Genomic DNA, 12,665 nt, shown 5'->3' with positions numbered 1-12,665 from the left:
TGATATTGTCATTGCCTTTCAAGGCTGATTTGCTGCTTCTTCTGACTCGACCCTCTGTTACTTACTCTTTCAGCCGTTTCCTTCTTTTCCTCAACTTTGAAGGTCTAGCTCCCAGAACAACTGATCTGCAACCTTTGGCTCTCCAGATGTTTTGAACTACAACTCTCATCCGCTCTAGCAGCACAGTCAATGGTGAGGACTCATGGGAGTCGAAGTCCATCCTATCTGCAGATCCTTAGAGTGCAGGCTGCTGTTTTAAGTGCACCCACTTACTAGCATATGTGTATTTACCAGGCACTCACTCTCCATGTTTGGTATTTCAGGTGCAGGCTTTAAAGCCCAGGCATTGAACACTTTTTCTTCATGTGCTCCATACACCAGTTTGAATTTAGAGCATGTCAAGAGAACAGTGCGTTTGCGTCCCAAACAAACTTACTTAACTCTCTACACATCACAGGATCGATTGCGAGCAAGGCTGACTCCGCCCTGCATCCTTCCAAGGTAATAATGAGAGAACCATTACATTGGGTAATAATAGCTATTATTCCAGCCCTTAGAAGCTGGAGGAAAAAGACAGGAAGCACTATAAAAGAACCTAATATGTACTATTGTGAGCTTAGAACCTACCACTACTAGACGAACGAGCAATGGAAGGTGCTGGCAGCTCTACATACCTTGCGAGTAGTTCCCCATCCTGCTCCTGCTGCTTACTGTAGATACCTAGACCATGGATGCTGGCAGGCTTTCCCCCACTCTCCTCTGAGGCCCCGATTCTCATCAAGGTGTGAAGTACCAAAAAGGACGTTAAAACGGTCAACAACCTTTTCGGTACTTAAGACCTATTCTGAAGGTGGCGCATTCTTCCGAAGTCGGAAGGATTGCGCCACTTTCAGAATACATGTGGCGGTTGCTAGGATGGGTTGGAAACCAACCTAGCAACCGCCACATTTGTAAACTGGCTTTTTGTAAGCCTATTCTTGTGGCACTCCTCCAGTTTAATATGTGCACTAAACTAGCGCACATATACGGTACCCTTTTGGTGCCGTTAAACTGGAGGAGTGCCACAAGAAGCCTTGTTTGGTGTAAATGGAAGTGTCCATATACACCCGTGTTGTATATGGACACTTTCATGTACACCACAGTAAGCAGCTTCAACATCCTGCAATGTTGAAGCTGCTCACTTTGGTGTATCGGCAGCATTTTCGTTAAATAACGATTCCCTCGTTGTTTAACGAAAATGCTGCCGAGATTCTGCAACCCGCCTGTTTCCATTAGAAACAGGCGGATTACAGCGAAAGCACTGTCGTGCTTTGCGAAGACGCCCAGGCCCACTTCAGAATAGCAGTGGTGCCTCGGCATCAAGAAATGGCGCAGTGAGTTGTACTATTTAGCACGCTCACTGCGCCAAGGTGAGAATCGGGCCCTGAGTCTATTGCAGGTCTCGGCAGGTTTATGACCCCTGATAACATTTCACCTTACACCAGAGATGGGCAATAGAATTTCCAGGTGTGTTGTACCGCAACTCCCATGATCCCCCTCCTTGGACTGTTCCGCCTCGCTCTAAGGGGCATTGCAGTCCAAAACACCTGGAGATCTGACAAACATGTCGGAGACCCTGCGCAACACAAACCCAGAGTGAAAATGAATGAACAAGCTCCGGTCCCAGATTTCCACCAGCAGCACAGCTCGCCAGTTCCACACTCTGAGTGAAGCTGTCGTTATCCAGTCATCTTTACCGTAAAGCACAGGCTGCCGCTGTCCCAAACTAATCTGCCGCTGCCCACAGCTCATCCCAGCATGACCGCATGCAACAATTCAACGGTGGCAAGATGGCGCAGATCAAGTGGTAAACATAGATGACGGTGACGATAAGCTCAACCAGCCAATGCGTATGCCTCAGCATCCTGGAGTATACAGGTGAAGGTGCATATGTAACAAACTAGCTGACGCTGGGAGGGGCAGGGGCGGGGCACGGGAGGGAGGGGCGACTCCAGATGGGCACATGATTGCAGTGCATTCCTGAAAACCTGCCAGCCACCAAGAACTAAGGGGGCCCCCACTGGAAGCTGCATAGAACCCATGCTGAACAAGAGGATGTTACTTTTTTGTAACAGTGGATTTCCAGCAGACAATCCTTTCATAGATTCACATGCAGCCCTCCCATTTAGCCGGTCAGATAGCACAGTGAGCTAAGCGCTCTCCCTTGATGTCTGTGTGCAGCCTGCTGTGGCAAGTTCGAATCGCAGCAGGTTCAACTCAGCCTTTCAACCTTCTGAGGTCGATAAATTGAGTCCCACTCTGTGGGATAATGATGTCTTCTGTTATTTCAGCACTCTCAGGTCTGAGTGTGTAGCGCTATATAAGTTATATTATTATTATTTCCCCCCACACACACTCCAGCACCAAGGACGAGAAGGTCTCTATGATGATGCAGGCTTTAAAGGCACAGACATTTGGGTTACAATCGGCATCCTTTTGCTCCAAACATCCCTTCCACCCCTACTATTTCCTATAGTCTTTAATGATTCTGTATGCTGTACTCATGACCTGTGGCACATAGTTACAGCCAGGCCCCCCCGACTAGCCCTAAAGGCAGCAAACACCTTAGGCAGCCCTTTAGCTCAACAGAGCCACATGGTTAAAGGGATGCCTGTGGTGTCACTGCTTCTGACTAGATAAAACACAGGCCAGACCTTGCAGGCAGCCCTTTAACCACCCAGTTATTCTGCACTAAAGGGCTGCCTGGGGGGTTTGGTTCCTCTTGCAAAGAAAGAAAGAGACGAAACACTGCTATCAATTCTTTTGTTGCATTATCTCCTTTATGTTTCGTATTCACCGGCTCCGACCCCTGCACCAATGCGGCCCGCCCCTCCTTCTTGGCTACCACTATTCCCTCCAGTCCCCCACTCTCGCTCTCTCTACCCCACCCCCGCACTTATACCACCCCCTCTTGTTACACTTAAAGCACTGGCTACAGCTAAAGTATATTCTTATACGCTAGACCTTCAGACCCCCCACTGGGGGATTTTCCAAGCACACAGGCTAGATTCTGTGATGGAGCAGACCACCTAAAATGAATATGAGGCACGAGGGGGAAATTTAGGAGAGGCAACCTTGAATATTGTTTGACACAAAGCAAATGCTCAGCGGAAGGGGTTGAGGCCAAATTAGTGACCACTTTTAAAAGGAGCTGAAAGTGACACTGATAGATTGTAGTTCTAGGGATGTCCTGTAAGGCTGGAACCCCGGTAGGATGCATGTGTGAGTTGGAGACACACGCGTGGGCCGAGTAAAGAGTCATGGCTTTCCTGATCCGCCTTCTTGTTGTATGTTTCTGGTATGGATCATTGGTTAGGGCACGGGTCTACAACCTTTGGATTGGCTCTCCTGATGTTTTGGACTACAACTCCCATCAGCGCTAGGCAGGATAGTCAATGATGAGGGTTTGTGGTAGTCCTAGTTCAAAACATTTGGTTAGCCACCGGGTGCAGACGCGTGGCCTTTGGAGTGGATGTCACTATGGGCGAGTTGAACACACTTGTTCTGTAATATCATAAGTGAGCCTCAGTCAATAAGTCCCCGTTTCTTTGTCTCCTGCAGTGTATGAAGTCTGAAACGTCGCCGAGCTTTGGAGAGCGAACATCAACAGTACCCAGAGTCCCCAAGGAACCATGTCCGGGTCCTACGAGGAGTCCGCAGCCTGTGCGGAGGAAACAACCGACAGCTTCTGGGAGGTGAGCAGGCACAAAGGAGACCTTCAGTCTCACCGGAAGGAGGTCTACCTCTAGTGGGGGAAAACTCAAGGCCTCAGAGTGTAGTTGGCACCTTAAAAACGAGGGGATCAGACTGAGGAGGGCTGCAAGGGTGGATCAGATTAGGGGGGTGAATTGTATAAAAGGCGAGGAGTTAGTGGGGTTCCTTAGAAAATGAGGGGATCTGTTTAATGGAAGCTGCTTTGAAAAAGAAGGGATCACGTGAGGAGGGCTCCTTTGGTATGGTATGGTATAGTATGGTATTGTTTATTTATATAGCGCCTATACACAGGCAAGTGTTTCAGAGCTTTAAATAAGAGGTCACCTGTCAGCACCAATTCAAAGCCATCAAAGTCTTAAGCATCGATGGTTCTTTTTAGCTCATTTCTCTCAGACATTTAACTCTACCCGCATGTTTTCTCCTACTTTGGCATCTTATCCTATCCATTATTTCCCTTACGCTGATGATTTGGGGCTGGTGGGTGTTACCACGATTATCCTTCAACGCCAACTCTCGGCTCTTGCGCTGTACCCTCAATCCAATGATCTGACAATGAACATCAATAAAGCTCAAGTTTCTATTGGCCAACCGGGTAGGAAGGAGGCGTGGCCCAACTTCAAATCTTGAATCGGCAGAACTGGAAAAGGTGCCACATTTGTTATACTTGGGTTTCTTGTTATTTGATGGTATCCATTTTAAAGTTCTGTTTAATTCTCTGAAATCTAAAACAACATCTCCTGCTGCTCAAGCAGTGAAAACGCATAAGAAGTTTGCTAAAGTATCATTTAGTCACGCTGCGCCCTGAGTTAAGGGACAAGAGATCAAACCCAGTGGGTGCATTCTTCAATGACTGCTCTACTCTCTCTCTGAATGAAATGTGGGCCTTGTTCTTGCAGGGCAAGAGGACTGCTTTGACCTTCGCCTTGTTGGAATTTGTTACAGCAACTTTTCAGGACATAGGCACTAGGATCTCCAAAAAGGAAGGAGTAATGTAGAGCCTTTTTGTTTTATTATTTTATTGGGAAATATCTGAATGATTACTTTGAGAAATCGACTACGTAAATGTATTTCATTACTATTGTTGTCTTTTAATGGTCTGGTTTTTGGTCATTCATTTTTTAGATTTTGTATAGCGGAAAGGTTTCGTTGGTAAACCGTTAGCTAAATAAAAATAATAATGTCTCTTTCCTCCCGGTTTTGGAGTTTTCTAAGAAGAAGTTGGTGCCTCCACTGACTCCTGGCTCTCCGGCTTTACTTGTAACTGAGCCATTGAATTGGTCATGATTGCAAGGGACCCTTTGGAAGAAGATATTAAAATGTCCTAGAGATGTGCCTGTCGCTGAAATAAGATACGTGAATTCCTTGGAGACTAGTATTACTCAGAAAAGCCGGATTCTCTTGGCTAAAATGCAAACAGCCCCAGAGCCTTCGATTTGGTGGCTGTTGAAGTTGCCTAAGGATCCAAAGACAAATGTTTCTTTTGGCAAATGGCTCGCCAGATGTGCACTAAGTTCAGTTCGATATCAAATGACCACTGCCATGTTGTCTATGTCCCGCTTAAAAGTTCAAATTAAGTTTAGGGCGTCAGACCGGATTGTCACTTTCCAGGCTGTATTCTAACATTTTACTTCATGTTAGACCCCGAGACAGGATTTCCAATTGTTTATTTAAATTTCCTAGTTTCTTTTGGTGTGATTACGTTTTAATCTCTTCTCAACCAACAAGATGCAAGAATAAAGAGCAAGAATAAAGAGGAGTAAGTACTTGTCGCTACTGTAACGATGCCATGAAAATGTAGACCATTTCCCATTTGCTTCTTGAATGCCAAGCTCTTGCAAAACGCTGTGAACACGTTTTTGGCCATTTTATGCACGATTTACCGGTGATCCTAGCGCTTGTCGATTTGCTGATCTGCATTTCTTTGTTGAGCTATTGCCAGGGGGCATTGACTGAATCCTGCTCGTTTCATTTATGAACATCATTTTCATTTTATTTCTCGACAATGGCAACTTTGACATTCTTATTGTTTGATGGGATGACATTTTTTAAATCTGATTTTATTTTTTATTTTTTGTACTTTTTGCTTTTTTTTGTTTCATCTGTTATGGTTTGTGAAAATCTATAACATTGAACTGAATACAATAAAATAAAAAAATAAGGATATTTGTGGAAGGGAGGCTGCTTAGAATAAGAGTGGTACAGGGTGCAAAAGACTGCTTAGAATAAAGAGTGTCAGGGTGCAGAGTACTGCTTAGAATAAGAGTTGGTCAGGATGTAGGGGGCTGCTTAGATTAAGAGTGGGTCAGGGTGCAAAAGACTACTTAGAATAAGAGAGTGTCAGGGTGCAGAGGACTGCTTAGAACAAGGGTGTGTCAGGGTGCAGAGGACTGCTTAGAATAAGAGTGTGTCAGGGTGCAGAGGACTGCTTAGAATAAGAGTGCTTCAGGGTGTAGGGGGCTGCTTAGATTAAGAGTGGGTTAGGGTGCAGAGGACTGCTTATAATAAAAGTGGGTTGGGGAGCAGAGAGCTCCTTAGAATAAGAGTGGGTTGAGGAGCAGAGAGCTCCTTAGAATAAGAGTGGGTTAGGGGGCAGAGAGCTCCTTAGAATAAGAGTGTGTTGGAAGCAGGGGGCTGCTTGGAACAAGAGTGGGTCAGGGTGCAGAGGACTATGTATAATAAAAGTGGGTCGGGGAGCAGAGAACTCCTTAGAATAAGAGTGGTTAGGGAGCAGAGAGCTCCTTAGAATAAGAGTGTGTCGGAAGCAGGGGGCTGCTTGGAACAAGAGTGGGTCAGGGTGCAGAAGAGTGATTATAATAAAAGTGGGTCGGGGAGCAGATAGCTCCTTAGAATAAGAGTGGGTTGGGGAGCAGAGAGCGCCTTAGAATAAGAGTGGTTAGGGAGCAGAGAGCTCCTTAGAATAAAAGTGGGTTAGGGAGCAGAGAGCTCCTTAGAATAAGAGTGTGTCGGAAGCAGGGTGCTGCTTAGATTAAGAGTGGGTCAGGGTGCAGAGGACTGTTTATAATAAAAGTGGGTCGGGGAGCAGAGAGCTCCTTAGAATAAGAGTGGGTTGGGGAGCAGAGAGCTCCTTAGAATAAGAGTAGTTAGGGAGCAGAGAGCTCCTTAGAATAAGAGTGTGTCGGAAGCAGGGGGCTGCTTGGAACAAGAGTGGGTCAGGGTGCAGAGGACTGTTTATAATAAAAGTGGGTCGGGGAGCAGAGAGCTCCTTAGAATAAGAGTGGGTTGGGGAGCAGAGAGCTCCTTAGAATAAGAGTGGTTAGGGAGCAGAGAGCTCCTTAGAATAAGAGTGGGTTAGGGAGCAGAGAGCTCCTTAGAATAAGAGTGTGTCGGAAGCAGAGGGCTGCTTAGAATACGAGTAGGACAGGGTGCAGATACCTGCTTGGAATGAGTGGAGACCATAGTGAAGTGGTATCTTTAGATTAGGAGGGGCTGATTTTGGGGTGAGGCTTCTTATAATAACGTGGATCAGAGTGAGCCGGATGCTTTTTTTTTAATGGCTGACGTGGTAGTGGTTGGTATTAATGCGGTGCAGAGCAGAGGATTGCTTTGAATAAGGCAGGCCCAGAGTGAGGCAATCAGATTGGAACAAGAGGGGTTCAAAGTGAAGGCGGATGCTTATAAAAAGTGGGGCTCAGAAAGGTGGCTCAGTGTGGGGAGGGGACCTCGGAACAAGCAGGCGGTCATAATATGAAAGGGTGACTATACTAGCTGATCAGAGTGAAAAGTGATGCTTAGCCAAGCTGGTTCAGGGTGAGGAGTGATGCTTACAATAAGAGTGGGTCAGAGTGGTGAGTGCTGCCTAATATCAGAGTGGCTCAGTGTCAGGGGATTCTCGGAATAAGAGGGGATCACAGTGATGAGAGAATCTTAGAATAAGAGAGGCTCAGAGTGAGGTGGTCTGCTTAGAATATGTGGTCAGAGTGAGAAGGGGTGCTTTGGCCTAGGGGGGTCAGAGTAACGGGAGCTGCTCAGAATTTGTGGTCAGAGTAAGAAGGGAGGCTTTGGCTGAGGAGGCTCAGAGTGAGGTGGTCTGCTTAGAATATGGGGTCAGAGTGAGAAGGGGTGATTTGGCTTAGGGGGTCAGAGTGAAGTGGTCTGCTTAGAACATGTGGCCAGAGTGAGAAGGGAGGCTTTGGCTGAGGAGGCTCAGAGTGAGGTGGTCTGCTTAGAATATGTGGTGAGTGAGAAGGGATGCTGTAGCCAAAGAGGCTCAGAGTGAAGTGGTCTGGTTAAAATATGTGGTCAGAGTGAGAAGGGGTGCTTTGAATTAGGGGGGTCAGACTGAGGTGGTCTTCTTAGAATATGGGGTCAGAGTGAGAAGGGGTGCTTTGTCTTAGGGAGGCCAGAGTGAGGTGGTCTTCTTAGAATATGTGGTCAGTGAGAAGGGGTTCTTTGGCTAGGGGGCTCAGAGTGAGGTGTGCTATTTAGAGGAGTGGCTCATTGTGGTGAGGGATGCTGGCAAAGAAAGGGGCTCAGTATCAGGGGTTTCTTGGAATAAGGGGGTCTCTGCATCAGAATTCCTGGTTAGATTAAGGGGACACCGTGAGGAACGCTACTTATAATATGGGAGGGGAGTAGTGGATGTGTGGAGAGGGGTACCTGCAGTAAGGGGTGAGCATGAGAAGATGTTAATGGTGGGTCCATAATGAGTTGCTCTGCTTCCCATGAGGGTACTCCTGGCGCATCAGACTGCTTAGAACACTGGCAGGGGCTCAGAGGACTGAAGCTACTTAATGAACTGGTGACATGAAGTCAGGAGTGGTATTTACAGTAATGGGGGGGCTCGGACAATGGAGGACTGCTAGCAAGAAGGGTGCTCTTAGACTGAGCAGGGCTTCATTGGCTGCAGGTGCACTGATTGATGGGGGCGGGGGGCTTAGTTTAGGGGGGCGGCCCAGAACGGAATTCTGGAATTCTGAGTGAGGCAATTGACACCAGCATCCCAGAAAATAGAAGGCAGGCTGAAAAGAAAGACTCCTACCCCACTGCAGAGTGATGGTCACAGTCCTGCGCATAAATGGTACCTTCGAAAGAAAATTTCTGATGTGGAGTCCCCCAGGGATCATCCCTTCGCGTCTACTATTGTGACATCCGTGACCTTCAACTGACCGTTCTCAGAAAATCCCCTCGTCATTATGGCCAGAGGACGCAGTGCTGCTTTCAGTCGTTCTATTTTTATGGATCTGCACGGGACGGTTGAAAACGAGGAGTATTCAATGACAAAACCACTGCGCAATGACGCAGCCGTTTAATGACAAGCAGTCAGGTAAGGTGCATTGCGGCATGGCTCATGGTCGAGGCTTGGTAACACAATCTAATGCTGCCAAGATGCAGAGTCAGGGGCCTCAGCCCACCCAATACTGCAGGTGCCCAAACGCCTGGATAGGGGGCCCCCAAAAAAGCAGGCGCACAGAGTCAGGGCCTGTGGTACCAGTACAGCACCACCTCAGCGGCCAAATGCTCGGTCACCCCAAAGTTGCAGGAACCCAGAGCTGGGGTTCATGGTCCACCTGATACGGAAGAAATTCAGTGGCAGACTACACAGCTGAACCCATTACTACAAGAAACCAGGCCACAGTTTGCAAATGCACCCAATGCGGCAGGAACTGAGACCTGGGGTTCACAGCCGCATAGCCAATCGTAGGACTAGTAGGACTCCAGTCCTGGGTGTGATCCCTACACACTACCTTCGGAACTCAGACCTGGATCCTCAGCACAACCTATTGCTACAAGAACCCAGAACTAGAGCCTGCAATCCACATAATTCTACATAAGGCTGGGACTAGTGTCTGTACTATTTTTAATGGTGCTGGAACCCTCAACGCGGGTCCTGAATTTTATCAAAGATTGCAGTAACATGGAGCTAGGCTCTATGGTCTTCATAAATTGATCATGAACCAGACCTCGAGGCATAGTCCTTCCTGCAAGAACCTAAGAGTATGACAGAAAGCTGCAGGAGTGCAAGAGCCACACCTGCAGGAAGCCCACACGCCTCTTCTTGGAGATTGGGGGGCGAGCTCTACACGCAAACTGAACTCGGCAGGAATTTGGCAGGACCGTAGGAACTCAGGCAAAACTCTCAGGAGCCCAGAGTTCGGTGACTTAATACATGCTAGAACAGCGGTCTGCAACCTGTGGCTCTCCAGATGTATGAGACTACCACTCCCATGATCCCTCACCACTAACTATGCTGATTACGACTGATGGGAGATGTAGTCCAACGAATCTGTGCAACAAAGGTGGCACACCCCTGGGCTAGAGAGAGAGTGGACGGGCTGTAAAAGAGCGACCGTGCCCTCAGTCTCATTGATCCCAAAGCCTGCATGACTTCACCCCAACAACTAGCAGGGGTTACAAACCCAAAGGGGGACAAAAGCTAAAAAAAACATACAGGTTATGCCCGAGCTATATTGGGCAGGCAAACCCAGAAAAACTTTCCACACAGACATCAGACCTGTTAAGACATTGAAGACCCCGGGGTATTCATAGAGTTGGTGTTTGTAGGACAAAGAGGGGACAGGTAAAATCCCTAACTGCCCCTACCTGGGCTGGATGTTTCCTTAGTCTGCGCTGCCTATCTAAGAGTGGATAGAAAAAGAGCAAGAGTTGCTTTCCTGTACCCCCATGGTAAACATTTTTTTTAGCATCTTTAGAATGCCAATGTCCATAAACAATCGGAGCATCTCATTCAAAATTCGATATTGAGAAAGACTACTTACAAAAGGGTATAGATCATCCAGTCTGGTATGTCTAGCACAAATGTACTTCATTAGCCGATATGCTGGGTTTCTAAACCTCACTAAAAATATATAGCTGGAAGGGTTGGATAGCCTAGAAGACCAACCCGAGAGGAGAGCACTCTTAACCGCTCAGATCGTCTGGTGTGTCGTAGTTTTGTGGCAGGCACTCCTTGACCATCTCTACATGTGTGTCAACCGGTTTCAGCAGATGTCTACATACTACCGCCTTCTTCAGGACAGTCTTAGAAAAATGCAGAACGTAATGCATACAGTTCCTTCTTTTTCTCAGTTAGCCAAGTTCTCTTTAAAAAGTAGGTTTTGGGTAGCTGTCCCCTTGCTAATGCTTGACAGGTTGTTGTAACATTGTTTTCAACCCTGAAATTCAGATGTGAAATAAATAAATCACTGACGGTTCTGCCATAGCCTATTGCAGCTCTCTTCAGGTTGCTTAGTCACATTCCATCATCAATTTACTTGTTTAGTTTATTTTGGACTATTTTTGCTCATGTTTATTTGTTTTTTGTGGTACACAGTGTTTGTATTTGTGTCTTTCATCAAGGTAAGGGAACCTACAATGATAATACAATGTAGTATTTTGTATCAAACTGTTAAGCTTTTCTGTAAATATTTCTGGTTATTATAACAGGCAATAGTCACTCGTTTTTGTCCAAAAGGGTTTAGGACCAGAAAGACCCCCATTAGTTCTAAGTCGCAGTCCTTCTATTGCATAATTAACAGGCTGACGCAGATAGTCAACAGCAGGTTGGCAAGGAACTTAAGGTTGGCACCGTGGGTGCCCAGTTGAATAGGATGTCGGGTAAGCGTACGGTAAGAGTACGGCAAAAAGTGATCCTCCGTACGTATCAGTGAAACGGTCAGGGCTCTTGCCCGCGATACTTATATTACTACGTCTATCCATTGCACTTACTTGCCAGGTAGGCACTGCTAGGTCCTAAAATAACGTAACGTCGCTTACCCTACTGGTAGATGGTCCGCTTGCCATCATTCTATGCACCAAGCGTACAGCGTTTAATTCCTGCCTTGACGCCGGGCAGTAAACCTTTGCAAACGGACAGTTAGAGTTTTTTTCCCTGTCCCCTCTTTATGCTACAAAAAACAACTCTGAGTACCCCAGGGTCTTGCATGTCTGAACAGTGTCTGATGGTGATCTTCTGCACTACAGAATGTAGCGAGGCAGCTACATTTGGCTCCACAGGGCAACTGGTGCCAGAAAAATATATACATATAAAATGAACCCTGTGCATTTAGGAATGTGTATACATGATGGGATATGATCATTTATTTATATCGCGCTCATACACAAATGTTTCAGAGCGCGACAACTCAAAGGGAAGGGGAACAAGGGAGAAACAAAACACCGACCTTACTAGGCCCAGTGACATTGAGACATGGGCATTAGAGCACATCCAGTTGGCATTTAAAGCATAATGGGTCATATATATCAGACAAAAACTCATAGTTTGCCTCTCATGTCGGAGTCAAATTTTCAACACGCTATATAATAGCTCCTGGTTCCCAAGGGCAGCTCCTGCTTACTATGTGATATCTAATACCCAGGAGCTGCATTTAGCTCCTGCTAAAACACATCCTTATTTCGATCCCTGCCTTTTGTACAGCACAGTTCCGCCCCCTTCAGTGCTGTATCTTCCGCTGCATGTGGCACCAAGCCCGTTTCTCATCTTGGCACCTACAGTCTCCTGACCAGCCCACGCTGGGCACACCCACCTGTTCCAAACTAACACCGATGCCTCGCCCATCTCTTGCAGGTGGGAAACTACAAACGGACGGTGAAGCGGATCGATGACGGGCACCGGCTCTGCAACGACCTCATGAGCTGCCTGAACGAGCGCTCCAAGATCGAGAAGGCCTACGGCCAGCAGCTGACGGACTGGTCCAAGCGGTGGAGACAGCTGATCGAGAAGGGTAAGGCAGCCTATTGAACCCTACATGATACCACCTTGAGCCTTGATTTTATAGATATAGTATGCTACTTTTGCTGCTTGCTTCCTATCAAATTGTTTCTGATTGTATGGGTGATGGCCTCACACATATTGATGTATAAACATGGATACTCATGCTTAGAGGTGGATTGGTAGCTACGTGTTTGGCATAAGGGGCCTCATTACGAGTTTC

At 46.9% G+C, this 12,665-nt stretch overlaps 1 protein-coding gene across 5 annotated transcripts in view; it reads left to right on the top strand.

Annotated features, from left to right (window-relative positions):
* The window catches only part of PACSIN1 (protein kinase C and casein kinase substrate in neurons 1), a 363,469-nt gene that overhangs the window by 269,973 nt on the left and 80,831 nt on the right, over positions 1-12,665 (top strand). For 3 of the 5 annotated variants that reach the window (XM_069633503.1, XM_069633504.1, XM_069633507.1), the window contains exons 2-3: positions 3,601-3,734; positions 12,299-12,455. In XM_069633503.1, the coding sequence (XP_069489604.1) occupies positions 3,672-3,734; positions 12,299-12,455 (220 nt within the window). In that variant the 5' untranslated portion in view covers positions 3,601-3,671. Of the gene's footprint in view, positions 1-73; positions 193-3,600; positions 3,735-12,298; positions 12,456-12,665 lie in introns of all 5 variants that reach the window. The other 2 variants (XM_069633506.1, XM_069633505.1) reach the window with 1 other exon arrangement.

This window comes from Ambystoma mexicanum, chromosome 13 (genome assembly GCF_040938575.1).
Source record: "Ambystoma mexicanum isolate Mex_15411 chromosome 13, UKY_AmexF1_1, whole genome shotgun sequence".
NCBI classification, from domain to species: domain Eukaryota; kingdom Metazoa; phylum Chordata; class Amphibia; order Caudata; family Ambystomatidae; genus Ambystoma; species Ambystoma mexicanum.
This window is presented reverse-complemented; position numbering and strand designations above follow the sequence as displayed.